Below are 26,401 nucleotides of genomic sequence, written 5' to 3' on the forward strand. Positions count from 1 at the left end.
CCTGCCACGAGTTTGAGTCAGAAGGTTAGAAATAAGGTACAACCATGAAATACAAGAGCATATACAAGGGACAGATATAGAGAAATTTGTTAAATCTCAACGAATATGCTGGTTGGAGAGGATGACAGGAGGCCTAAATGAATAATGAAAGGCAGACTGTATTCCACCAAAACAAATGGTCGACCAAGAGCTAATGACTGGACAACACAGGGGCAAGTACTTTAGCAACTGAACTACCCAAACACAACCTGTCCTCAAAGCTTTACTTTCACCAGTACTTCATCTCCTACCTCCCGCAGGCTGTAGCTAAGCCATGTTTCTGCAATAAAATTTCTTGCAAGAGTACTAATCCCAGGTTTGAGACCTGGTCCAAGATACAATTTTAATTATGTGTGCGTTTCAGTTGTGCTGAAAAGTTTTCACAGTATCTACAACCAACTTTTTCATTCAACCTGAAACCTTTGCACATATCACCTGTCTTGCTTCTATTTGATCAAAAACATAGCTCCATCTCGTAATCTCCCTTGTACAGAAGTCAGCTGCTTTTGCACATTATTACAGTGTTTTTTGGGATCACCTTTTTTAATTTTTTTGCTTTTGCCATTGTGGAAGAACGCTAAGGGAAGAAAGGTAAATGTAGTTACACTGATATTTTTCAACAGTTGGAAATTCATTTAAATGCTCTTTTCCTTTCGTTCAAATTTACAATTTTCCGATGCTCATTATGAACTGATCACAGTAAAACAGGAAATGTTGCCCATGAATGTTTCACCTTAAAAATAAGATGACACACGTGACCAATAACAGAAAAAAAAGAAAAAGCCTTCCTTCACTTACAATGAATAAATTACAAACAACTGAACAATTTCACAGCAAAAATTAAAAAAAAAAGTTTTATACATTTCTGATGCATATGAAGCTCATTTGAACACCTGGGAATGACTTAAAACAAACTGCATCTGCAAAATTTATAAAATTGTACAGATATGTTTTTAAAGATCACCTCATGTATAATGCTGACTGCCACAAAATTGCACAAGAGAAGAATGAAAACATTTACACTGCACATATAAAGAGCTTCACCTCACCTGTTCAAAGAATTTTCCGTAACAAGTCTGTAAAGGCAATTCCCCACATTATGACAGCACCACCATAAATAGAATGGCAAACTTGGTACACTTCCTTATACAATTTTCTAACTGAAATATCTCGGAGAAGTCAATAAAATAATGACTTCCATCTGAGGTTCTATAAAGCCCAAACATAAATCTCTCTGGATACTAGCTATTAGTCATCATGATGCAAATAACACTTCAACTGTTCTGTCTCACAATCAATCATTTGACAGTTTTTACCATAATAGTAATAATAATAACAATAATAAGGCAATTATTAGGGCTAACGCAGCATCGACAATCATTTGTAGCACCAACGACTTACATCAGCTTTAAAGATGGTGCATTTAGATTTTAATAGAGAAGGATGAACAATAACTAGTACCCAAATTAATTTTCAAATTCACTCTAGTTATCAGCTACCAAAGTATGAACACTTTGTAAGAAACAATGGCTCATTTTCCTATAGCAAAAGACCACAATGCAGATAAAATTTTGAAACGTGATCCAATTCTGATAAAACCAAGACACACATACACTTAGAAAATGTATGGATCTGCCTTGCCACATTTAAATAAATAAGCTTCCTAGAAATATGTGTATTTTTAGCTGGTCCTGATAACAACCACAGTAACATTCTATGATGATACTGCCCCAAATTAACAAGAATGCTGGGAAAAAACCATAAAATGGAATTATTTTGTGGCCCCCATTTTTACACAAGATCTAGAGCCCTGCAGTCTCCAAGCACATGGGAAGCTCTGTAAGATTAGCAACTACAACACAACACATTACACCCATACATACATAAAAAAAGGTCACCTTAACAAACACAGAGTTACATACACACATAGACACATACAAGCCAGACTCATTCTTGCGAAGTGTTCATGTGACAAGTTCAAGTTGTCATGTTGTGGCCACCTCCCCAGCAACTGGAGCAAACGTGCTCGGTGACATCCCGTCGCCTTACTCTCGGGAAGGCGAAACGTATCACAGGTGGTGTCGCTCGAAAGCCGGCGTCCGATAGCATCGCGCACGGGCTGCAGTGGTGAGGAGAAGTCGGTGCAGGCGGCAGGCCACACGGAACGAAGTGCCGCGCACGCCACACCCCTCTACTATTCTCGATGTACCAGCACATACAGTCCGAGACACGCCAGCACAGCTATCTGTAAGCCGAAGGAATCGAGAAAGGTCAGTTTAAGACATTTCATTTGACAAACACATACTGTGTGAACTTTTAAGATTTTTCTCACTTGCTTCTATACATATATAAGCTGTGGTACGTCCTCGTTTCTTCACTTGTTCATTCTTGACTCACCCATGAGTAAAACAAAATTGTGGCTATTTGTGCTGTTCTTTTTGGTGTGCATTCAGTATACCCTGTCACTCCTACTTGGTACTGTTCCCACACCTACGAGCAATATTCTAGGTTGGATCGAAAAAGTATCTTGTCGGCAACCTCCTCTGTGGATTGACTGCGTTTCCCTAGTCCCATGAATCGAACTCTGCCATCTGTTCCATCTGTGACTGAGCCTACGTGATCGTTCCATTTCGAATCCCTATAAAATGTTACATCCACTCCTTTATATTAGCTGATCGATTCCATCTGTGACCCACTGATAGTATATGAGGTGTGTGAGAAAAGTAATGAGTCTGACAACACTGCAAGCGATCTGCAATGCTGTGTCGTTCTACTTGCATAGACCAGTGTGTTCATCCCTTCCAGATGCTCAGTCCGAGTTTCATCTCCGTACAAGCATCACACGATGCTTGTGTTGATCAACTTGACAGCATTGTCAATGACCACAAAAAAGTTCAGTTGTGTGCTCATACATGATAAAACCTGGATATTTTTTTTTAGTATGCATCCTGAGACATCTCCTTGACCAAACAAAGCTTGAGTGAGTAAATCAAAGATCAAAACAATGCTGATTTCCTTTTATACAGTAGGGTATCTGCTTAAAGAATTTGTTCCTCCAGGAAAACCTGTCAACCACATGTTTTACAAACATATCCTCGAATGGTTCAGGCATTGCAAACAAGTGTGTGCTGCATCACAACAATATCCCATGTCACACGACCACTTCCCTCACAGAATTTTTGACCTCAAAAAGCATTCCTGTAGTTCCACAGCCCCAATATTCAACTGAACTGAGCCCTTGTGACTTATTTCTTTTCCCGAAATTGAAAAATGTCTTGAAAGCATGTCACTTTGGAACTCTGGAAAACAGTCAAAAGAATGTGATCAACACGTTAAAGGTCCAGCCAGTTCAAACCTTTCAGCACTGCCATCATGACTGGAACCAACTACTTCACTGTTGTGTAGCTGCTGAAGGGAACAACTTCTAAGTAGACAAATAAAGTGACAAATAAAAAGTCGTCTCATTACTTTTCCCACACACCTCATAGTCATACAATACTCTGATCTCTTTTCCTTGTTCTGTGATGTGCAAGATTTGAAATAATACAAAGATAATATTCCTCCACTGGGGTAATTCCTGTCTGGCGCGTCCACAACGCGGGGGTGGGCATCCTACACTTCAGTAGGCCGGAGTGCTAGGATGGCTGAGTTCAGGCAGGGACCCAATCCCGTGGGGTATAACACGGAACCCATGCCCAGGGTTATGCGTGAAGACCTTAATGGCAGCGACGGCGAAGAAGGAAAACTTCGGAACGGCGTAGCTGGCAGATGAGGCAACCCTCCTTTCTGGGGATTAAATGAGAAGGGAACCACTGCCTTGTGGTGGAGAAACTCCAAAGGCTAACGGAGACAACCCTAACAGAAAACCCTTTCTTGCATTAGGCCTAGCAAGCCAGTAGGAAAGTATTCATATATTGATTTCAAAACACAGGCGAGCCTCGGAATGAACCGGTCAGGATTTGACCCCACTGCTTCTTCAAGTACTGTTGCAAATGATGGGAGACCTGGTGATATTCATCAGTACAAGAAAATGAAACCAACTGGACTAAAAAATAACCAAAATATTGGCACCCTTAATATATTAACCCTCAATGGAAAAATGGAAGAAATGACAGATGTACTAACAGAGAGGAAGTTAAATATATTGGGATTAAGCGAAACAAAGTGGAAGGGAAAAGGTGAGAAGAATTTGAGAGGAGGAGGAAAACTGTACTGGAGTGGGAATAACAGGTCTGGAAGAAATGGTGTGGCAGTGATGGTGAATAAGAATGTACAAAGCTGTATTGAAAATGCGAGATATATATCAGACAGGATCATAATATTAAACCTGAGATTCCAAAAAGAAACACTAAAAGTAATCCAGATTTAGGCACCTCAAGTGGGATGTAGCAAAGAAGAGAAGACTTTGAAAATGTGTTAGAAAACCATATAGAGAGCGCTAATATAGTGATGGGAGATTTTAATGCACAGGTAGGCAAAGACAGAAAGGGATTTGAGCAAGTATTTGGATGTTTTGGATATGGAGGCAGAAATGAAGAAAGGGAAAGACTCCTGGATTTGTGCCAGAGAAATGGAATGAAAATAGCAAACAGCTGGTTTATGAAGAGAGAAAGTCATGTTATCACCAGATACAGCTGGGATGGATTATATTCTAGTAGATAGGGAATGGGGAGAGAAAGTAACAAATGTGAAGGTAATTCCAAGTGTGAGTGCAGATGGAGACCATAGATTACTGGTGGGACAATGGAAAATGAATCAGTGTGCGAAAAATAGAAAACAGAAGAAAGTGGTGAGGAAACGGGATTGGAAACTGAATGTGCTGAGAAGTACAGAGAATTAATCACACAAAAATTTCCAAAAGAAGTTTTCTGCGATGTAGAAAAAATGGAGCATGGGGAAAGTGGTGGAAAACTAAAAATGACGAAGACCATAAAAGATATATAAAGGAAAAGAAGAAGTGCAAAGAAATAATGGAAACAGCAAAGAAAAAGGCATGGGAAGAGTTTGCAAAAAAACTTGAAGATGTGAAGAGCAATAAGAAAATGTTCTATAAAATGATGAAAAATAAAAGGAAGGCTTCTGAAGTACCATTATTGAAGATCCAGGGAATATAAAAGATCTCTGGAAAGAACATTTTAAGAAGCTGTTAAACGCTGAGGAGCAGGTACATGAGAAAACAACAAACAATGGAGAAATTGAGAGAAGTTGGGAAGCAGAATTAGGACAAATTACATGGGAAGAAATGGAAAAAGCTGTGAAGAAGATGAATTGGGGGAAAGCCCCAGGACCTGATGAAGTAGCAGTGGACATGATAAGAGCACCAGGTCCAGTGGGAATGCAGTGGCTGTATAGAGTACTATCAAGCATGTGGAGAAATAGTACAATACCTTACGACTGGAGAACAGGAGACATTGTTCCAATCTTCAAGAAAGGCAATAAGAGACTTTGTAAAAACTACAGAGGAATAACCCTTATGAGTCATACAGCCAAGATTTTTGAAAGAATTTTACTAAATCGAATAAGTGAAAAGATAGAAAAGGAGCTGAGAGAAGAACAGCATGGGTTTAGGAAAGGAAGAAGCACGATCGACCTGATATTTTCTATCCGTCAACTGATGGAAAAAAAGTTGGGAGTATAACAAAAGGGTGATAACGGTTTTTATAGACATAGAAAAGGCATATGACTCAGTTGACAGGGAAAGACTGGGAAGAAATGAAGATGGATACATTGTTATAAAGACAATGTACAGAGGACACAATTGTAGAATTAGAACACCATTGGGGAACTCTGAATACTTCAAAATAACTAGGACTTAAGCAAGGAAGTATTCTATCTCCTGCACTTTTTAATGTTGTGATGGAGAGAATGAATAGAGCAGTTAAAGATATAGTAAAAGAAAAAGACAAAAAGATGATTTTTGCAGATCATATGGTAATATGGGGTGATAAAGAGGTAGATGTACAGTTACAGCTTGATGCGTGGAAGGAAATAATGAAAAGGTATGGATTAAAAATAAATAAAGATAAGAGTGAAGTAATGGTATTTGGAAGAGAGAAAGGAATCAACAGAAATATTACCTTGAATGGAGAACCCATCAAAGTGGTAGAAAGTTTCACTTATTTAGGGAGTGAAATATCTAGGGATGGAAGAATAACTAACGAAATTACAGAAGGGAGGCAATGTCTACCAAACAATAAAATACCTGATTTGGAATAATGAAGTTTCAGAAAGAGCAAAACTCCTTATGTATAAGAATTATTACATCCCTATTGTCACCAATGGTGGAGAAACATGGACAATGACAGAAAGGGACTGGAGCAGACTGCAAGCAGGGGAAATGAAATTTCTCAGAGCAATTAAGGGAAAAACAAGAATGGACAGAGTAAGGAATGTAGAGATTAGAAAGGACCTCAAACAAGAAAGTATGAGACAAGAAATTGAAAGAAAGAGATTAAGATGGTATGGGCATGCTAAGAGGATGCATGGGCAGAGACTCCCCAAAATTATGGAAGAACTAAAGATGGATGGGAAAAGACCTAGAGGGCGCCCAAGAACACGGTGGAAAATAGGAGTGACAATATCTGTAGAAAGGAGAGTTGTGACCTGGCAGCAAGTGGAGGAAGAAAAGTGGTGGGAGGACCGAGCCAAATGGAGAGGACTCATCAGCACCCAGACCCGGCAGTAGCTGGACTCGGATATAGATAGATATATAGATATAATAGAGGGAAACATTCCACATGGGAAAAATATATTTAAAAAGAAAGATGATGAGACTTACCCAACAAAAGCGCTGGCAGGTCGATAGACACACAAATAAACACAAACATACACACAAAACTCTAGCTTTCGCAACCAACGGTTGCCTCGTCAGGAAAGAGGGAAGGAGAAGGAAAGACAAAAGGATTGGGTTTTAAGGGAGAGGGTAAGGAGTCATTCCAATCCCGGGAGCGGAAAGACTTTCCTTAGGGGGAAAAAAGGACAGGTTTACACTCGCACACACACACATATCCACACATGGATATGTGTGTGTGTGCGAGTGTAAACCTGTCCTTTTTTCCCCCTAAGGAAAGTCTTTCCGCTCCCGGGATTGGAATGACTCCTTACCCTCTCCCTTAAAACCCAATCCTTTTGTGTTTCCTTCTCCTTCCCTCTTTCCTGACGAGGCAACCGTTGGTTGCGAAAGCTAGAGTTTTGTGTGTATGTTTGTGTTTATTTGTGTGTCTATCGACCTGCCAGCGCTTTTGTTGGGTAAGTCTCATCATCTTTCTTTTTAAATAGATATATAGATAGATAGATAGAATATGACTAGACAGTTAGCGAGCTTTTTTTCAGACTATGCTTCATTATACGTAACTGCACAATCTGCAAAAGTCTGAGGTCACTATTAATATTGTCTACAAGGTCATTAACAATACAACATACACAAGAGTCTTAACATATTTCCCTGGAACACACGTGAATTTACTTTCTGCCTATGACTCTGCATCCAAGTTAACATCCTTGCTACCGAGAAATCTTCAGTCCGGATAAACATTCCATTTCATACCATGTATGATCATGCTTTCAATGACAAATTTGGTGTAGTACTGACTCAAATGTTTTTTGACTACCGTATACACTGAGAAAGTCTGAAAAAACTTCATTAGTAACACCTGAACTGTACCCGAGTTGTGTGTTTCCTTACATCTGGCATAAATAGAAAGATGTTTCTGGGACCTCTTCTCCTGATGTTGAGACACAGATTATCCTGTTACTATTTCATCAATTTCCTGACAGATTGTTGAAGTCATCTATGAAGGCTCTTCTCAATACGACTTTTTTAAATTTCCATTAAAAACAAAAAAGGGCAGTGTCATAATTTGGCAACTATCAATTTTAAAATTTAGTTGCGTCTCAGAATTTGCCACATTGGTTGCTATAGGTTGACACAACCAGATCTCTATGTGTTTAAACAGTTCTGAATACTTTTGGGGTGGCCACCATGTACAATGCACAAGTAGCTCGCAAGAATGCAGCTGGGTAAGCTCATTGAACACTGCTGATACCTGCAACTTGAAGATCTACCTAGTAGACTGTCATATTCAATACACCCACGATAAGCTTTGGAACTGAAGAACTATTGACAACCTAGCTTCACCATTTCAAACAATCATGTAAATGAAACTTCTGGACAGACATCACATTTCTATCTGCTCCCATCGCGAAATCACACATACACTATTATCATATTTCACTGAAATAACAATGATCTGAAACTAAACAACAATGTGGAACAATAAGGTCATTTGGGTGTTAAGTCCAATATAGTGCTCTCTCTTTTTGACATTCCTCATGTATGACATCACAGTTATTCAGATCCCACAATTACAAGAACATAACAAATTGTGATTATACTGACCTTGAATTTAGGGTATTCGTTCATGTATATTGTGACCATGCCGACATACGGAAGGAATCCACGGGCCCGCCCGACGACGTCCTTCTTGGTCAGCCACATCTGCCCACGGGCGTACAACCCTCGGTCATTCACATTATTGTTATCACCTTTTGTCAGAAACTTTACAGTCCCATTCTCTCTGCCAGGCAACAAGGTATTGGAGCATTAGAGATACAAACGTACATGCCTTAAGTTCATTTACAAATAATTTCACTATGTTGTTATAAAAAGGAGATACCGTATCATCAAGTTTTCAGATCCATAAACTGAGAAAACAGAGGAGTATATGTTAATGGAATGTATCTGAACTACCATTGTTCTGCTGACGATATTGTATTGTTTTCCTCCAGAGAACATTAATTTTCACTCCTAATGAAAGCATTAACTGAGCAAGTTTAAAAGTATGACAGAAAATAAATTATAAGACTAAAATAATGTATACTGTTCATGACAAAGTAGTTCCGGCTCATATGCCCACACAAAACAAAAACAAAGGGGTACATTATGTGGATCAAGTGGAGGTGGGGAGGGGGGGGGGGGGGGGGGGGGGGAACAAAAGGAGGAAGGAGCAAAGATGAAGAAGGGGGGGAGGGAGAGATGGGTGGGGTGAAGGTTAAATTTGCCCTCTAAGTCTTTCATAGTGCCATGCCTCTGTAAAATCTTCTCAGTTTATGAGTGCATCACATCAAATAAAACACTTGAGCTGTCTACAGTTGTCTCTGAAACTGTCCCATCATCATCAGGAGTAAAAACTACCACCTGTCAGGGCAAGCAAATTGTTCAGGTAATGTACGCACAATAGCAGCATCTGGAACCTTCGAGAGGAGGCCGAAGTGATGCATCGACAGGAAGGCGAGATGGGCAGCCAATAGTAACTCCGATCTTCTATGAGTATCTGTTAAAAATGTTGTGGTTTATTCTAATCTCAGCCACCTCCTTTATAACTGAATACCAATATGATAATGTATGACGGCAAGACTCATATTTTCAAATTTTATTCCATATCCGTTTTCCAGGCAATGAATGGATAGTCTTTCGAACAAGACTAGTCACACCATTGTGAGGAGGACAAGGTATGAGCTTGATCTTAACATCAGAAACCCACCTGACTGTCATCTATTTCTGTCAACAACATTCTCGCCATTCGGTTAGATTAGATTAGTACTTGTTCCACAGATCATGAATACAACATTTCGTAATGATGTGGAACGTGTCAGGTTAATAAAAGGTGTCTATACAAGATATTACATTACACAAAATATTACACGACACTTTTTTTGTGGGGGTTGGGGAAATTACCCACTTACTGTATCCAAAAATTCATCTAATGAGTAGAAGGCACTGCCATTAAGAAATTCTTTTAATTTCCTTTTAAATGATATAGGAGTGGGTAGATGTAGCCATGGCAGCAGAATAGTCTGGGAGTTTGTTCAAGGTAAGCAATGTACCAAGCGTGACAGCTTAACTTTTGACAGAACTGACCTGAGAGTCCAATAAGATCCATAGAACAATTGTTAATTTTTCCAACCAATAACTGGATGACAGCTGTTGTGACAATGAGTAAAGGTCTTAATTTTTCTCTAGTCCCACAATATCTGCCAATAGAGCAGTGCATTAGGCATCTCTTGTACGATGCAGCTCAGAACATCAAGTTAACTACTGGCTGTATCCTGGCTAAGCTACCGAAATCTAATATTAGCCTGTAGGTAACCACAGCTTACTTTTATTATGTCTTGGCACCTGATGAAGGGAGTTCCACTCTAGTTCTGAACACCGAGCACCACCACCTGAATGTGCTATATTTATTAGAGAAGGGATGCTCATATTGTGCTCTGCAGAGACCTGGGGCTCCACCAAAATTATAAAATCATTAAGAACAAAGCACATTAAGTCTTGTCACACACTGAGAAAAACAGCTCTTACAAATATCATATCGATGTTGGTTTTATTTAAGTGATTTTTTTCTCTCGCTGTGCAACAGCTGAAAATGGGCAACAAGCAGCATAATAAATCTACAACATTAGGATCAAAAACTATAAACAAGATTTAGTTTGCACGAGTAGATACATGGTCACTCAGCACTCACCACTAGACGTGCATGCCCCCTCCCTCCCTTCCCTGCCAAACTGTGGTTCCATCCATTACGTCCTGCACCGGCGAGCACTTATGATAATGAAAATGCTGCCAAGTCTAAAACGGGTTCTTGATGAAACAGTAAAAATTATGTTAAACCGTGCCCTCTTCATTGCCAATTGTTTTCAGTATTGTGAGAAAGATTATGGGAGCAGACATAAAACACTATTGTTCCACATCAAGGTTATATGGCTATTCAGGGCAAGACCTTAACAAGAATATTTAAACTAAGAGCTCAATTACAAGCTTTTGACTGACATTTCTTTTAAATTAAAAGAACGTTGGATCAACAAGTTGTTCAGCTATGCCCTAACGACAAAGTACTTCCTGTACCTCAACGAATCTTAGGAGGTTACAGATTGCAGAGCAATGGGGTTCCACCATCTCCAGCTGTCGAAAACTTCTTTAACGCCTCTGGGAGCATGCCCGGAACTCTGTGCTGTTGTGTCCTCCTTGCTTCCTATGGTACACTGACGACATCTTCCTATCATCGTGAAAATGCATTTCAGCAGTTTGTTAATCACGTGTATGGATCCGTTTCAAGATAAAATTCACTGTCGAGATGGGTGGCTATGGCAAGGTATCATTTTGGATGTTCCAGTTGTGCGAAAGATACGAGGCCAGGTTGGTCATTCGGTGCACAGGAAACCGATGCACACTGACCGGTACTTGGATGCCATCCTGTAGACAAGATAGCAGTCCTGAACTCAGGGAAACACAGAGGAAAGATTATTTCTGATGACCGCCTACAGACTGAACTGCAGCACTTACGACACATATTCAGAGCAAATATTTTACAGCAAGTGGGACAGTGTAAACACCTTCAAATTCCAGCAATGAAGAATGCCCCTGAACTGGCAGAAGAGGCCAAGCCGGCTGCTTTCCTGCTCCACTGTGGGCCAACGAGAAGCAAGATAGGAGGTGTGTTGCAGAGACAAGGACTGAAACCACTGTTGTGGCCCACGTACAAGATATGTTACACCCTGTTAACGACAGCAAAGCTTTCCAAGTGCCAAGTGTTTATAGTGTTACCTGCAAAAGCAATACAGATTGAACTATTTGCACTGTTGCTGAACACGACATATTAAACATACGAAGCTTGACAAGTCACTGTCTGGAAAATGGACATTAAATACAATTTAGAAAGATGAGAGTTTTGGTTCTTATGGAATCATATTGGTACTTTATTATAAGGAGACAGCCAAAATTATAATATACTGCAACAGTTCTAAGAGAGACTAAGGGCTACAATTCTTTGTAGGGTGTGGAGGCAGGCTTTGGGTACTGGGCAAAAGCCAAGACAGATGCTTGACACTTCTAGGTAGGTGGAAGTGACAATTTCAAATGTGACACCAACCCTTTTCACCACCTACATGCTGGGGCTGCTATGAGCTGCCTGCACATGCATCACTTCAGACTATCTAGAAAGCTTCAGATGTTGCTATCATGTCTATGAATGTGAAACACCGTGCCAGTACGTGTGTTCTATTCGAATTGATGTGGCTTGTAAACCAAGTGGATTTCTTCATTTCATCCATCAATAGCTCAGCTACCTAACACTTCAGGACTGACATTTAACATTACTACTAAAATCTTTTTTCGGCGACTTGCATACAGCAGCAATCTGGCAGTGCAAGACAAGTTTAGATTCACAATATACTTACTTCTCATGCAAAATAAGTACACGATGAACAATTGGAATGTCACGGCCCTCGACCTTGAACACGACGATCTCGCCAACACGGACAGGTTCGTCTTGATAATTGGTCAGGAACAGAAGGTCGCCACGATGAAATGCAGGTTCCATGCTCCCACTGCAAGGGATGAATTTGTGTCACATATATGTTTTTATCTATATTTTCTCCTGAGAGGAAAAAAAGTCAATATGGAACAAAGCTAGCACATTTTACGATGTGAAATTAAAATTACTTAAGTTAATCCAATGAATTTTGCAGTTTGTGATTTCATTAAAGCTGATTCTTGCTGCAAGTGAATGGAACACGTCAACAAAGTGTCCGCAAATGGTAGATGATCCACACTAAATGGGATCTCGAAGTGACAATGTTACACTGCACACTACTGAATGGTGAAATAAATGTTTTAAGGCGCTAAATGTGTTACACAGATTCAAAATTCAGCCAATCAATTAAGAAACTGACAACTCAACTCAAGTGGTCACATTTAAAAAAAAGTAATACATGTTCTTGCTGGAATTCCTGTGGTAAATTCTACAAAATATAGTAACCTAACAGAATAAAAACAGCTTTTTAGTATACCATAACTTAAAATTTTTATTTGTTTGAGTAGATATTTATAAACATGGCAGATCAGACATTTCTTTCCTTTGCATCTTGTTTTCTCTCTACTTGTGAACCGTTAGGAACCTGTATTTTTCCAGTATTGGCAGTGACTACTTCACTGCTTAGGTAATTTTCATAACCAATATTTTCACAGCATCTAGACTGCTGTGTGTGTGTGTGTGTGTGTGTGTGTGTGTGTGTGTGTGTGTGTGTGTGTGTGTGTGTGTGCACCTTGAAGCTGGCTTACAAAGTGTTGCAATTTCTGCAGGATACCAACACCTTGTTATCGTATTTCTTTCACAACCCTGATAGCCATCTTCATGTGAATTGTACATCTCGAGTTTACCAGTGGACAACGTTATATAACAAAAAAACTGGTGTGTAAACCCATGTGTGGGGATAGTGGCTGTAGACAGGCATTGATCGGTTTGTGCATCTGTCACAGTGTGCGGATGAAGGACTGCATGTGTAACTGCTGGAATGCTGTCAATTACTTATCTCATAAACAAATTGACTGCCAATGAACAAGACATTAGACATATAATGCCATCACTGAGAATGTATTAAATATTCAGTGCCTTGTCCAACTGAAAGCTGCCATCACAACTCAAATGATCAACTGCAAAAAAAACCGTCTCCACAGATTTCTTAAAAATAGAATCTAAAAAGGATTTCATAAAAATTAGGATGTTTCAGTTAACAGTAATACATGCAACATCCAGTGGAGTTACATTGTTCCTCTATGTCCATCCTGCTGGGCTCCAAATGTGATGACATCTCTGTTCTATAGCTGCTACTTTTCCTCATTTATATGGATGATCTTGTTGATTACAAGAGCTCACAAAAAACTAACCTGTTTACTGATACAAGCAAAGTGTTGACTGGGTGTAATCCTGAAGGCCTTCAGTCAGTTTCAGATGACACTGAAAAACCAGAGTGGTTTAACAAAAATTGCCTAATTGTAAATTATGGAAAAACTGTGTGTATCAACTTCCATTTCATTTCCTCATCCTGCCAAAAAACTTAACGTAAGTTTCAATAATGATATAACTGACAATGTTAAGCGCAACAAAACTTTGGGTCTTTGGATTCAACAGAATTTAAAACGGCATACACATATACACAACCTATCAGAGGAAGTCTGAGCATCACTGTGCTATGAACTAAAAACACTGAAATCTATACAAGTAAACTCACAGTAAGGTAAGCACTTCATGTAGAGTTCCACTCATTGCTCCACTATGGAATCATCATCTTGGGAAATTCAATTAATATATAATAAATATAATATATAGTATATAATAAATATAATATTTCAACTACAAAAAATAGCGCCGAGGATAATTTGTTGTCTCAAAAAAGATGGAGTCCTGTAAATGTCATTTCATAAAACTTCATGTTCTAAACATCTCACGTCTGTTCATCCAAGAAACAATCATATTCACCAGGGAATACCTCATAAGAACAGGAAAACTTAATCCAAACCAAGGATATACACACCCATTTTACCAGAGGACAATGAATATCCAGATCAACTGAGGCGTCCGATCCCACCCGTCGGCTTTGACCCGTGATGTAAGGGTGTTGTGGTGTGACGTCACGACATCACGGAGTTTACTTTATGAGTGTGTTGTGTTTGTAGATGTAGTTTTGTTGCGGTTGGTGGTGTCCTCTGGTGGCATGTTTATGGTTCACGTGTTATGTGGCGTATTGAGACCGTTTTGGTGTTGCTGCATGATCTGTTCAGGTGTCATCTGTGACTGGTCTTTGACAGAAATTGGTTTCAGTTAGTTAAGAATTAAGTTTGTGTTGTGTCAAAGTTATTGTAGTGCTGTTTGCTGTATGCCACGTATGAGTCATTTAATTTAATTTGTTGCTGGTTTTGTTAGATATGGATATGACTGATAAATATAACAGTTCTCGTTTGTGGGCAGAAATGGGTGACGATATGCTGTCCCTGATAAAATTCTTACAATTATTTGGGCTGTTGGCTGAAATGCGGCGTGTGTCGGCAGAACACGTGGTTGGCCAGAGTTCCAGCATCTCGGACAAGGGACTGCTACATGTGGCGGCACATTAGGGACAACCTATGGCGCTCCAAAAGGTGTGGTACCTGGTTCGAGAGGTCTAGGTCATGCATGTGAGAGATAGTGTTGATGACATATTATTTTTGTTATAGATCCTCCAATAGTTTTTGTGCACGACATTGGTGTGAGTGAGCGGACAGTTTATGACTGGTTTTCATTTTGTAGGGAAGTTTGTTCTGAATATATTAAGTACGGGGGTAAGTTGGGTGGGCCTGGGTTGGTCGTGGAGGTTGACGAATCGCAGTTTGTGAAGAGGAAGCATGGGAGGGGTAAGTCTCCGGTTGGTTTATGGGTGTGGGGGGCTGCTGTATCTGGGGGTAGTTTTTCAGAGTGTGTTTTTAGGGTTTAGCAGGAGTGAATGAAAAGGGAATTGCTGGGATTAATTGAGGAGTTTATAGAGGAGGGTAGCACAGTAGTTTGCGATGCTTTTTCATCTTGTAGGGGTTTGGGCCAGAGGGGGTATGATCATTTTGTTGTTAACCATAGTTTAGAATTTAAGAATTATGAGACTGGGGCATGTACAAACATAATAGGGATTTTTTTTTTTTTGGGGGGGGGGGGGGGGGGGGGTGTTAAGTCAGTTATTTGGAGGGGGAAGAGGCACTCTTCTAACCTTCAGTGTCATTTAGATGAGTATTGTTGGCAGAAGAGCGTCCTTGGGGATTATTGCATTTTTTGGGAGTTTTTAAGGTCTATTAGTAAAATGTGTAGGCTAAAGGTGGTTGGTTAAGGATGTGTTGTGAAGCGGGGGGTTGTAGTTGGTAATGTTTGTGTAAGTAGGTGGGTGGGGGGTGGTGGTTGTTTTGTGATTATGTTGTGGAGGATCTGCTTTGTTGCAGCTGTTTTTGAGTTGTAGCGTGTGATTGAGAGTTGTTTATTGTTTGGTTTTTATTTGTTTATGGGGGAGAGGGTGGAGGTTGGGTGGGAGGGGGGCTGGTAGGTGTGTGTGTGTGTGTGTGTGTGTGTGTGTGTGTGTGCGGTGTGTGTGTGTGCGGTGTGTGTGTGTGCGGTGTGTGTGTGTGTGGTGTGTGTGTTGTGTGTGTTGTGCCGGAAATCTTTTGTGGAAAGTAGTAGTGTTTTTGGGTGGATTTTTTGTGTGTTATGATGGTTGGTGGGGTATTTCTGTGTTGTTTGGTCGGCGGTATTTTCTTCTCTATGTGTAGGTGGTTTATGTTTTGGTATTGGAACTTGGGGTTGATTTAGATATCTTTGGGGAAGTACTTGATTTAAATTTTTTGGTATCATTAGTTGTTTTTGAGCTTTATAGGTAATGGGAAGTCTTTGATTTCTCGTAGATATGTGTGTTTTGGTATCATGAGCTGCTCCTGCTGCTGATCTATATAGGTGAAGGGAAGTGTCCGATTCTAATGTGCGGTTGTAGCTACAATTTTTTGGTATCATCAGCTGCTGTCGACCGATATAGGTCAAAGTTTAGGAATTTTGTGTTGTCGATTTATGTCATCGTTTTACGAGGTTTGGGATGGTGTGGTGTGTGTGTGTGTGTGTTTATATTTAGTTTGTCCCCACCCACAAACCCCCAATTTCCCATGCTTGTCCTGTTAGTTTGATTATATTTTTGGAGGAAGATGTGCGTGTTGGTTTTTCGATCTATTTTCATGTTTGTTATCATGTTTATGTAACGGCGTCATAGGCGCCATACTGGAGTCAACTGGAGTCATGGTGAATGGTCATTCCCACCATATTTGTGACATCATGGGTCAAAGACGGGTGGAATCGGATGCTTCGGTAATCCCAAACATCCACCAAATCTTTTCGAGGACATAATCATACCAAACATCTATAATTCACCTTGGTGTCATACCACACAATAAGACTGTAGATAAAATAAAACGTGTTTCAGGTCCCGTATTTCAAAATAAACTAACGGCATGTCCAACAAAGCATTGCTTCTATTTGGTGCAAGAATTCTTGGAAATGAAAAATTAAGAAAGTGTTAATTAAATATTAAAAACTAAATGCAAGCTAAGTTGTCAAACAAGAAACTTCTGCTTTCTTTGGGAAAGACTGTGATGGAGTGTAGAACATTAGCACGTAAAACAGTAAACTACAATTCTACAGCATATACGTACATTTCAGTTACACTTATCACAAGTTTAACACTTCTTATGCATGTAAATCTTTTATTAGTAGTAAATGTCATTGTCTGTGCAGTCTTAACTGTAAATTTAATGTATTTTTGAATGTTATTTTCCTACTGTTTTATTTCCAGTGATCATTTTCATCATTTCTGTATTTCAATGAATCATTGGGTAAATTCTCGAGTGGCACTATTTGCCTACATATTTCTTAGTTGCTCATATTCATTGCTTGTGTACTCTGTGTGTTACTACATTCATTAATTAGCATTTCTTCTGTTTCCATTCTCACTGTGTAATTTTCAGAGAGAACAATGTTCTGAAACTGCTTCTTTCTTAATGAAAATTAACTTGTCTTATATTATGCATCCTTTTTGTACAATATTTAATCCACAGGATAAATAAAAACTACAAATACATTCCAACACCCTTCTCCTATTGTGCACTTACCCTAATCTATGTAGGTCTTGCCACATTGGCATGGCGTTTTTTAAACACATCTGCAAACCCACGTCATCTTCCACTGATCCAAGAAGAGTTAGAAGTCTTTGCACATTACTTGAAGATAATACTTTCATAGATTCTGATTAAATGTCAAAATATTGCCCAAATACACGCAAGAGTGCCCGGGAGTTTAGTAGCACACTACCCTGTTCATCTTCTGATGGACATGATTTTGACAGACATGATTATTTCTTGTTAACGCTGTACAATATGTCCATGAGGGATATCCATTTTCCTTGAATGCAGACTGTGTGCCTCAGTGCCTTTGGCACATCATCCGCACAAAGACACAATTTGTGTGTGGAACATAAGCATTCAAAGAACACAAAGCTAGGGAAGGGTGACAGCCACATTACACCTCCAAATCTGATCAGAAGGCATAAGTAAAGAGTAAATTCTATGCTTTGACAACCTATCAACTTTCTACCCAATTAAATGTCTGGTTACAGAACACCATCTTTTTCCACTTTCGTAGTGAATCTGATATTACACAACAATGTAAAATTTTCAACAACCATTTCTTGTCTGTTGGGCTGTATATCCAGATGCCTTTTAATTCAACAACCGCTGACTCAAATGTAGTTTTCAAAATGCCAGTCTTCTATCAACACCTGCATATAGAACATATGGTGCTGAGCGTAATGTGCTTGTAACAAATGTATTTTGACCATCATTTGGCTAACTACTGAAAACTACAAAAGACTACTGCACTCCCCGAGTTTTAAAAATAACTGGGAGTTACAAAACTCTCTTTAGAGTAACAAATAAACAATTCAGTGATGTTTCCATTTGAGTAATGTTTGCCCATGCAACTATATTTTGGTTAAATGTAAAACATTTTAAAAAAGTGATAAGACTTTCTAACTGCACATTAAAATGAGGAGGCATTGACAAGAGACTGTAAGCTCAGACAGAAATGATTTACATGAATGACTTAATTCTTTTGCTGCACTTTTCACATTTTTTGCAAATTTCTTTGCACTGCACTCTCACAGCACTGTATTTTCTGCATGACAATGATTAAGTTTCATTAGGTGTTGCCACCGTCATCACAGCTGCACTACAAGTTTAAACCAAGCCAAGCTCGTAGTTTGTTGTGACACAGAACTGAGAATTTAGCCATCACTGCCTTATTTCAACATAAACAACTATTACTCTATGTTACTACCTACAAGCTTCGAAAGTCCCCTAACAAACTTCTGACTAAAACTGAGTATCTGACATATACCAAATCAGACCACATGCATTTTAGACCAATGATTACAGCCAATAAATGGAATGTAGATTAGGGGTCAATAGTGCATCAATTACAAAGCCATTAGAGATAATCAATATAAATCTGACAACAACAATGACAGAAAAAGAGGTTTGAGTCACAGCGAAGCATTCACTTTTGCTGTACAAGATAGGTAAGTGTAACAGCATATTTCGCTATTGCATAAAAGATGATAAATAAAATAAGTTATAATACTGTGATGTCAATTACTCACACAAAGCAGTCAATGCTTAAAGAAATTAATACAATAGTTTTACGTGGGCATTAGCTCACTTTCCCTCTTCACCAATCCCACTGCTTATACAATATTCAAACACATATACAGTGAGAAACGCTTATAACATTACTGCTGCTATAAACGCACACCCAAACTAGTAAAGAGCAGACAAATTTTTCCATTAACTTCTTTTTAAACATTAGTTTGCCTTCGGGTGTTTCCAGTAACGAAGTGTAATATTTCATTCGTAATACATATTAAGCTAAAGATACTAACACGATAGCACCTCATACTGACACTTCTTCAGACGCCTAAGAGGGCAAAACTGGCGTCTCCTGCTTTTATACTGACCTATAAAATTATCTATGTCTCTGCAGAAAAAGTAAATTATCATCACTTCAGTCACAATCACTTGAGAGACAGTGGTATTCACTAACAAATCATCAGAACACTTCAGACGGTGCCAAATACTGACCTTAGTACGACTACTATAGGACTTTCACTGCCTGTAACAACCATAAGACCTTTCCATATCATAAGCGCCGACGAAACTATCATTCCGAAACTCAGTACTTGGTAGAGGAACTGAAAAAGAGTATTCGAAATAATAGTGAAAAGCTATAAACATATGCACGACTCATGGTACACATATGTAACATGTTTCATTGAGTTCAGCGTTTAAAAAAACATACCTGGCGCTTGTTCATACGCGCCACCTCGTCAAACATACTGGCAAACATTTTTGCGTCTTGGTTTTACAGGAAGTTTCCGTAAATTTCAAATGCTATCGAGCCATAAACAAAAATATCGTTCGTACACGTCAGTCCCTCGCCGATCGCCACAACATTCAAGCCGCTGTGCTGCCAACATAACACACCATCTGTACAGAAATGTTGGCAATGGGAATACAAATCATTGACCTCAAAAATAAATATTGTTTTGGAGATTACCAGAGGTACATTTCCGTTGTCCTACAGTGCCACATATGATTTACAGCATATGCTCTACTCAGCATATCAAAGTTGAAAAAGCTGTTTGCCATGTGAAAAATGTTTTAATGACAGTCAGTATGTCCACTGCCGACTTTACAAGCATGCTGTGATATGCCTCAGAGTACATGCAAGATAGGCAAAAAGACGCTATCCATCATAATCTAATTGAATAAAAACAGACAACTGGAATTCTGAAGATGCTGAACACTTCATTGAAGCTACAGGATTATTTATAAAGTTCTTTCTGGAATTGTTTCCCATCTTTGCTGATACATTTCGTCAGATGATCTCGGACACTTAGGTAGAGTTGTTTAAACAGTCGTATATTAGAATCGGGCGTAAGTAGACTTGTTTAAACAGTCACATATTAGAATCAGTGTCTGCAAGAGCGTTGTAAATTGCTTCTTTTTAAGTTCTCAATTGTTTGCGTTTCCCTAGCATGTCATCACTGAAATTATGCCACTCATTTATTACTAAATTATAACCACCTTTGTACAAAGTTTTTACAGCAAAAACTCTTTCTTCATTAGTAAACATCTTCACAATCGGCTACAGCTAGCATGCACAAGTGATGTCTGCAACATGAGAGAAAAGTTTTCTTCACTGTAACTTGAAAATGTTATTTGACTGATTTCTTTTCATCCTTTAATTTTAATATTTATGTCCGAATAATCCTTCTTGTATAAAAATAGCATAATCGCACACAGTCACATTGTGTGAAGAAGTTGATACAATGGTTGCTTGTCATTCACCTGTGTCGAGAGTCAGATGGCAGGTTTGGAGTGGAGAACGCATGCATGGAGAGTGACAGTATTATCACCTGTGTGCGCATGGTATAGAAACCTCGTCCTGCAGTGAGAGTTTTGTCATGGGCTTGTTCGCAGGGCGGCAGACAAAAGTGTCACACAGCTGTCATGTTGTAACATGTGCACATCTTCGTATATGTACATCCACAGACTGGGCAAGAGTGACAAAACAGTAACCATACAAAAATCATTTGTGCGCACTAGCAATAATGAACAATGTCTGAGATGTTTGATTTTTGATTTAATAGCAGTGCACTCTGGCGTTTGTATCAATAATTATCTGAAAAAATTTACCACGCACTTTGGTGTTTGTATCCATAATCACTACAAACAAACAAGATTACCTTAATATTGTCGCAGAAGAAACTGAGTAGCTCCAGAGTGTAGTGGTATGACACTAAACTGCTGCGTCGAGGGTCGTGTGTTCAAAACTCACCTGGACTGTACAATTTTAATCTCTATATTCGGTGTGAGTACATTCTAGAAGTATCCACAAATGTCAAGACTCACTGTACTGGAATGTTCTGTAGCTGTGTATATACTGTATGTGCTCTGGCTGGAGGCAGTTCGCTCTGTGCTCTTGTATGTGCAAGTGCTGAATAAATCTTCTTCTACGTGACATTATTCTCGTGAAGACACTGGGTATTGGAAATTGTGATAGCGCACATTATCGACGACACAGTGGCTCCCATCAGGCCATGACAGATCTGCCGTTGAAGTGGCGAGAAACCAGAGTTCGAGCCATATTCAACAGATCGCAGATCACAGTCTATCAGAGGCAGAAGAAGAGGACGTTACGATGACAGCAACTGTGTGCCACCACATGAGACATCCTTCCAGGTTCTCTGGTGACGATGGCCAAGATCCAAACAAGTGGCTGAAGGTACATGAGTGTATAGCCAAATTTAACGAATGGGACTACACCGTGTGTTTCTCTAACGCATTTTTCTCCTTGGAGGGCACTGCCAAGCAATGGTATGAGAACAACAAGGAGAAGTTCACAAACTGGGAAGTATTCTAGGTGGAACTGCGCAAGTATTTCAGCGAGACACAACGACAGAAGTGCAAGGCTGAAGATAAATTTAAGTGCAGGGCATAGTGTCCAGGAGAAACTACAGCATCCTACATTCCTTGGAGCTGAGTAAAATAGTGGATCCTAGAATGAAGGAGAAAGATAAGATAAGATAAGGTTGCACATCTCATGAAGGGTGTTGCCCTACTCCTGAAGGAGGTTTCGACAGCAGACAACTTCGTAAAATGGTGCCAGTAATTGAGACAATGCATCAAAAAAGAATTACACGCAAGAAGTTTGAACGTCGTATCGATGTCTGTGATGGAGGAAGCAACTGATTTCACAAGTGTTCTTCGTAAGATACTGAGAGAGGAAGTTCAGAAGGCACTAGGATTGCACGGCGAGCAAAAGACCGAGACGCTTCAAGAGGTCAAAAGGGAGGAAGTGGAGCAGACATTGAACCCAATCTATCGTCCTTCATTTCCCTTTAAAATGGTGAAAAAGTCGAGACCCAGGTGGAATTATGTTCCTACAATGCCGCATGAGCAACCTGTTTGGACACCAAGGAAGACTGATATCACGAGGACCCAGGATAACCAACCAGTATCTTTCCACTGTGGACGACCGGGACATGTGGTGCGCTATTGTCGAGAAAGGTGGCGAATATTTGATGATTCCCGCGCCAGAAGACAGCAGACTGATCTTAACCGAAGCCAACTCTGGGAGGAAGAAGATGAACAAGAAGATGTGGGTGCAGGACGACGTAGGTCACCATCGCCGCAAGCTAGCCACTGGATAGGAAGCCCCCAAACATGCCGATCAAGGTCTCCATCGCTGTTTAGAAGCTCCAGCTGATCACGTAGTTGCCGCAACCTGGAAAACTAATGTTTGCGACCTTCCTTGGAGGTGAGGCCGCCGAAGAGAACAATCCTCCGCCGTCGATCACAACAAAAATGATAGGAAACTACGTCGATATTCTCATGGATGGCCGACCAGCCCAAGCTCTTGTGGACTCTGGAGCATCATATTCAGTCATATTGGAGAAGTACCGTCGCCAGTTGCAGAAAACCGTGTTCTTCGTCAGCAAAACATCTCTGCTGAAGGTGACTAATGGGAAGTATGTAAAACCTACAGGAAGATGTACCATTCGTGTGGGTATAAGTGGCTATACACAGCCCTAAGAATTCATCATCTTATACGAGTATAGTCATGACATCATTCTCGAATGGGACTTTTTGAAAGCTTCTCAGGCAGTTATAGACTGTGGTCGCTCGAAGATTATGCTAGACAAGATGAGATACTTTGGACAGGAAGATGCACATTTGAGTGTGTGGAGACTATATGTGATGAATGAAGTGATCATTCCTGGAGTCAGCGCTAGAAAGGTAACTGCCACATGCCATGCCATGCATCAATCCATGGATCTTGTCGTGGAATGTAAGAGAAGCATACCACTGAAGAATAATTTGGTCATTCCAGCCTCTGTCGTCTCGTTTAAGAACAAATTTGGTGAATTGTGGATAGTTAACTGTCGCTGAGAACCGCAGATCCTTCCAAGACGCATGTGCGTAGCAGCCGCTCAGCTGTTAATTGAAGAACAGCTGAGCATCATAGAAACCTCCCATGCCGATTCTGTGGGCGAAATCAGCGCTACCACTATGAGACAAGATCTTCTAGCTCGACTATCACCAAATCTCACTAAGGAGCCATTCTTCAAGAGTTCTTTGAGTGCTTCAATCCACAGGTGAAGAGCAAATTAGACAAATCGATAATGAAGCACCGGATAAGCACTGGATACCATCGACCAATAAGCCAGAGAGCATACCGTGTCTCAGCAATGGAAAGTCGAATAATTCACGACGAGGTAGAGAAAATGATGAAGAACGACATCATTCAGCCTTCGCAGAGCCCATGGACGTCACCAGTGGTTCTCGTCAGGAAGAAGGATGGCAGCTGGCGCTTCTGTGTTGGCCACAGGAAGCTTAATAAGATAACTAAAAAGGACGTTTACTCTCATCCACGAATTGACGATACATGAGATTGTCTGAAGAATTTTTCTCAACCATGGACATGTACTCGGGATACTGGCAAATCGAAATAGATGAGGCTGATCGTGAGAAAACTGCGTTCGTCACCCTTGAGGGCCTATATGAGTTTAAGGTAATGCCGTTTGGTTTGTGTAATGCACCAGCAACTTTTGAGTGGATGATAGATAATCTTCTAAGGCACCTGAAGTGGGCGATATGTCTTTGTTATTTAGATGACATTATAGTTTTCTCAGAGACATTTGAAGCATGTACAGGGTGAGTCACCTAACGTTACCGCTGGATATATTTCGTAAACCACATCAAATACTGACGAACCGATTCCACAGACCGAACGTGAGGAGAGGGGCTAGTATAATTGTTTAATACAAACCATACAAAAATGCACGGAAGTATGTTTTTTAACACAAACCTATGTTTTTTTAAATGGAACCACGTTAGTTTTGTTAGCACATCTGAACATATAAACAAATACGCAATCAGTACCGTTTGTTGCATTGTAAAATGTTAATTACATCCGGAGATATTGTAACCTAAAGTTGACGCTTGAAACCTCCGACGTTCAGTTGCGTGTTGTAACAAACACGGGCCACGGTCGGCGAGCAGCATCTGCAGGGATATGTTTACGATGACGACGGTGTTTAGTGTGGCTGTAGTGCACTGTTATGGTTTGGTCTAGCTGTCGCAGTGTCCGCATGCCGCGCTTGCTGCTATTGTTATTCTGCATTCGTCTCCGCACGCAGACCAACTGTAGTACACCGTGTTACCAGACGTCTGTGATAGTGTAGTGTTGTAGGAACTGTGACCATGGTGTAATCGAACTCTGAAAAGGCGGAGATGATACTCATCTATGGCGAGTGTCGACGAAATCCAGCTGAAGCCTGCAGGGTGTATGCAGAATGGTACCCGGACAGAGAGCATCCAACGTGCCGCACATTGCAAAACATCTACCGCCAACTGTATGCAACAGGTATGGTCGTAGCACGCAAATGGGTCCGTAACAGGCCCGTCACAGGAGAAGCGGGTGCAGTTGGTGTGTTATCTGCTGTTGCCATGAAACCCACACATGAGTACACGGGACATTACGAGAGCCGGTGGACTGAGTCAAAGTAGTGTCGTGCGCATACTGCATCGTCGCCGCTTTCACCCTTTCATGTGTCGCTACATCAGCAATTACACGGTGATGACTTTAATCATCGAGTGCAATTCTGTCAATGGGCATTAACAGAGAATGCGTTGCAGTTCTACCTGTTTACTGATGAAGTGGGTTTCACAAACCACGGGGCAGTGAATCTACGGAACATGCATTACTGGTCCGTGGACAATCCTCGTTGGCTCAGACAGGTAGAGCGACAGCGACCGTGGACTGTAAATGTATGGTGCGAAATCATTGGCGACCACCTCATTGGTCCTCACTTTATAGCAGGGGCCCAAACAGCTGCAACATACATCGCGTTTCTACAGAATGATCTGCCAACGTCGCTCGAAAATGTCCCACTGGAAACGCGTCGACGTATGTGGTATCAGCATGATGGTGGACCTGCACATTCCGCAATTAACACTAGGCTGACCCTTGACAGGATGTTCGACGGGCGTTTCATAGGACGTGGAGGACGCATAAATTGGCCAGCCCGTTCTCCTGATCTTACACCCTGGACTTCTTTCTGTGGGGTACGTTAAAGGAGAATGTGTACCGTGATGTGCCTACAACCCCAGAGGATATGAAACAACGTATTGTGGCAGCCTGCGGCGACATTCCACCAGATGTACTGTGGCGTGTACGACATTCATTACGCCAGAGATTGCAATTGTGTGCAGCAAATGATGGCCACCACATTGAACATCTATTGGCCTGACATGTCGGGACACACTCTATTCCACTCCGTAATTGAAAATGGAAACCACATGTGTACGTGTACCTCACCCCTCATGGTAATGTACATGTGCGTCAGTGAAAAAGACCAATAAAAAGGTGTCAGCATGTGGACGTAATGTGCTGTTCCAGTCTCTTCTGTACCTAAGGTTCATCACCGTTCCCATTGGATCCCTACATAATTTGGTGCTCTCCGATACACACGATCGAACAGCGGAGGAGTGGTACTCAAGCGTCAACTTTAGCTTACAATATCTCCGAATGTAATTAACATTTTACAATGCAACAAACGGCACTAATTACGTGTTTGTTTATATGTTCAGATGTGCTAACAAAACTAACGGGGTTCCATTTTAAAAAAACGTAGGTTTGTGTTAAAAAACATACTTCCGTGCATTTTGTTATGGTTTGTATCAACCAGTTCCACTAGCCCCTCTCCTCACGTTCGGTCTGTGGAATCGATTCGTCAGTATTTGATGCGGTTTACGAAATACATCCAGCGGTAATGTTACGTGACTCACCCTGTATAAAAAGACTGAGGGCCGTTCTTAAGTGTCTCCAACAAGGCGGACTGAAGCTTAATC

The 26,401-nt window shown here is 40.4% G+C and overlaps 1 protein-coding gene across 1 annotated transcript; it reads right to left on the reverse strand.

Moving 5' to 3' along the window:
* Positions 1-649: 649 nt before the first annotated feature.
* LOC126109854 (signal peptidase complex catalytic subunit SEC11A-like) lies at positions 650-19,957 on the reverse strand. Its single transcript, XM_049914919.1, has 5 exons — positions 19,782-19,957; positions 19,565-19,674; positions 12,274-12,423; positions 8,438-8,615; positions 650-2,284 (listed from the first exon to the last, which is right to left on the reverse strand). The coding sequence occupies exons 1-5, from the start codon at positions 19,827-19,829 to the stop codon at positions 2,234-2,236; spliced, it is 537 nt and encodes a 178-aa protein (XP_049770876.1). The 5' UTR covers positions 19,830-19,957; the 3' UTR covers positions 650-2,233.
* Positions 19,958-26,401: the final 6,444 nt, after the last annotated feature.

The sequence above is a fragment of the Schistocerca cancellata genome, chromosome 12, assembly GCF_023864275.1.
Source record: "Schistocerca cancellata isolate TAMUIC-IGC-003103 chromosome 12, iqSchCanc2.1, whole genome shotgun sequence".
NCBI lineage: Eukaryota > Metazoa > Arthropoda > Insecta > Orthoptera > Acrididae > Schistocerca > Schistocerca cancellata.

Excerpts from the sequence above, each read along its gene's own strand:
- LOC126109854 (XM_049914919.1), bottom strand. The coding sequence starts at position 19,829 with ATGTTTGCCAGTATGTTTGACGAGGTGGCGCGTATGAACAAGCGCCAG. Across the intron at positions 19,675-19,781 it reads CGCGTATGAACAAGCGCCAG|TTCCTCTACCAAGTACTGAG; the intron begins GTATGTTTTTTT and ends ACTCTTTTTCAG. Across the intron at positions 12,424-19,564 it reads CCTATAGTAGTCGTACTAAG|TGGGAGCATGGAACCTGCAT; the intron begins GTCAGTATTTGG and ends CATCCCTTGCAG.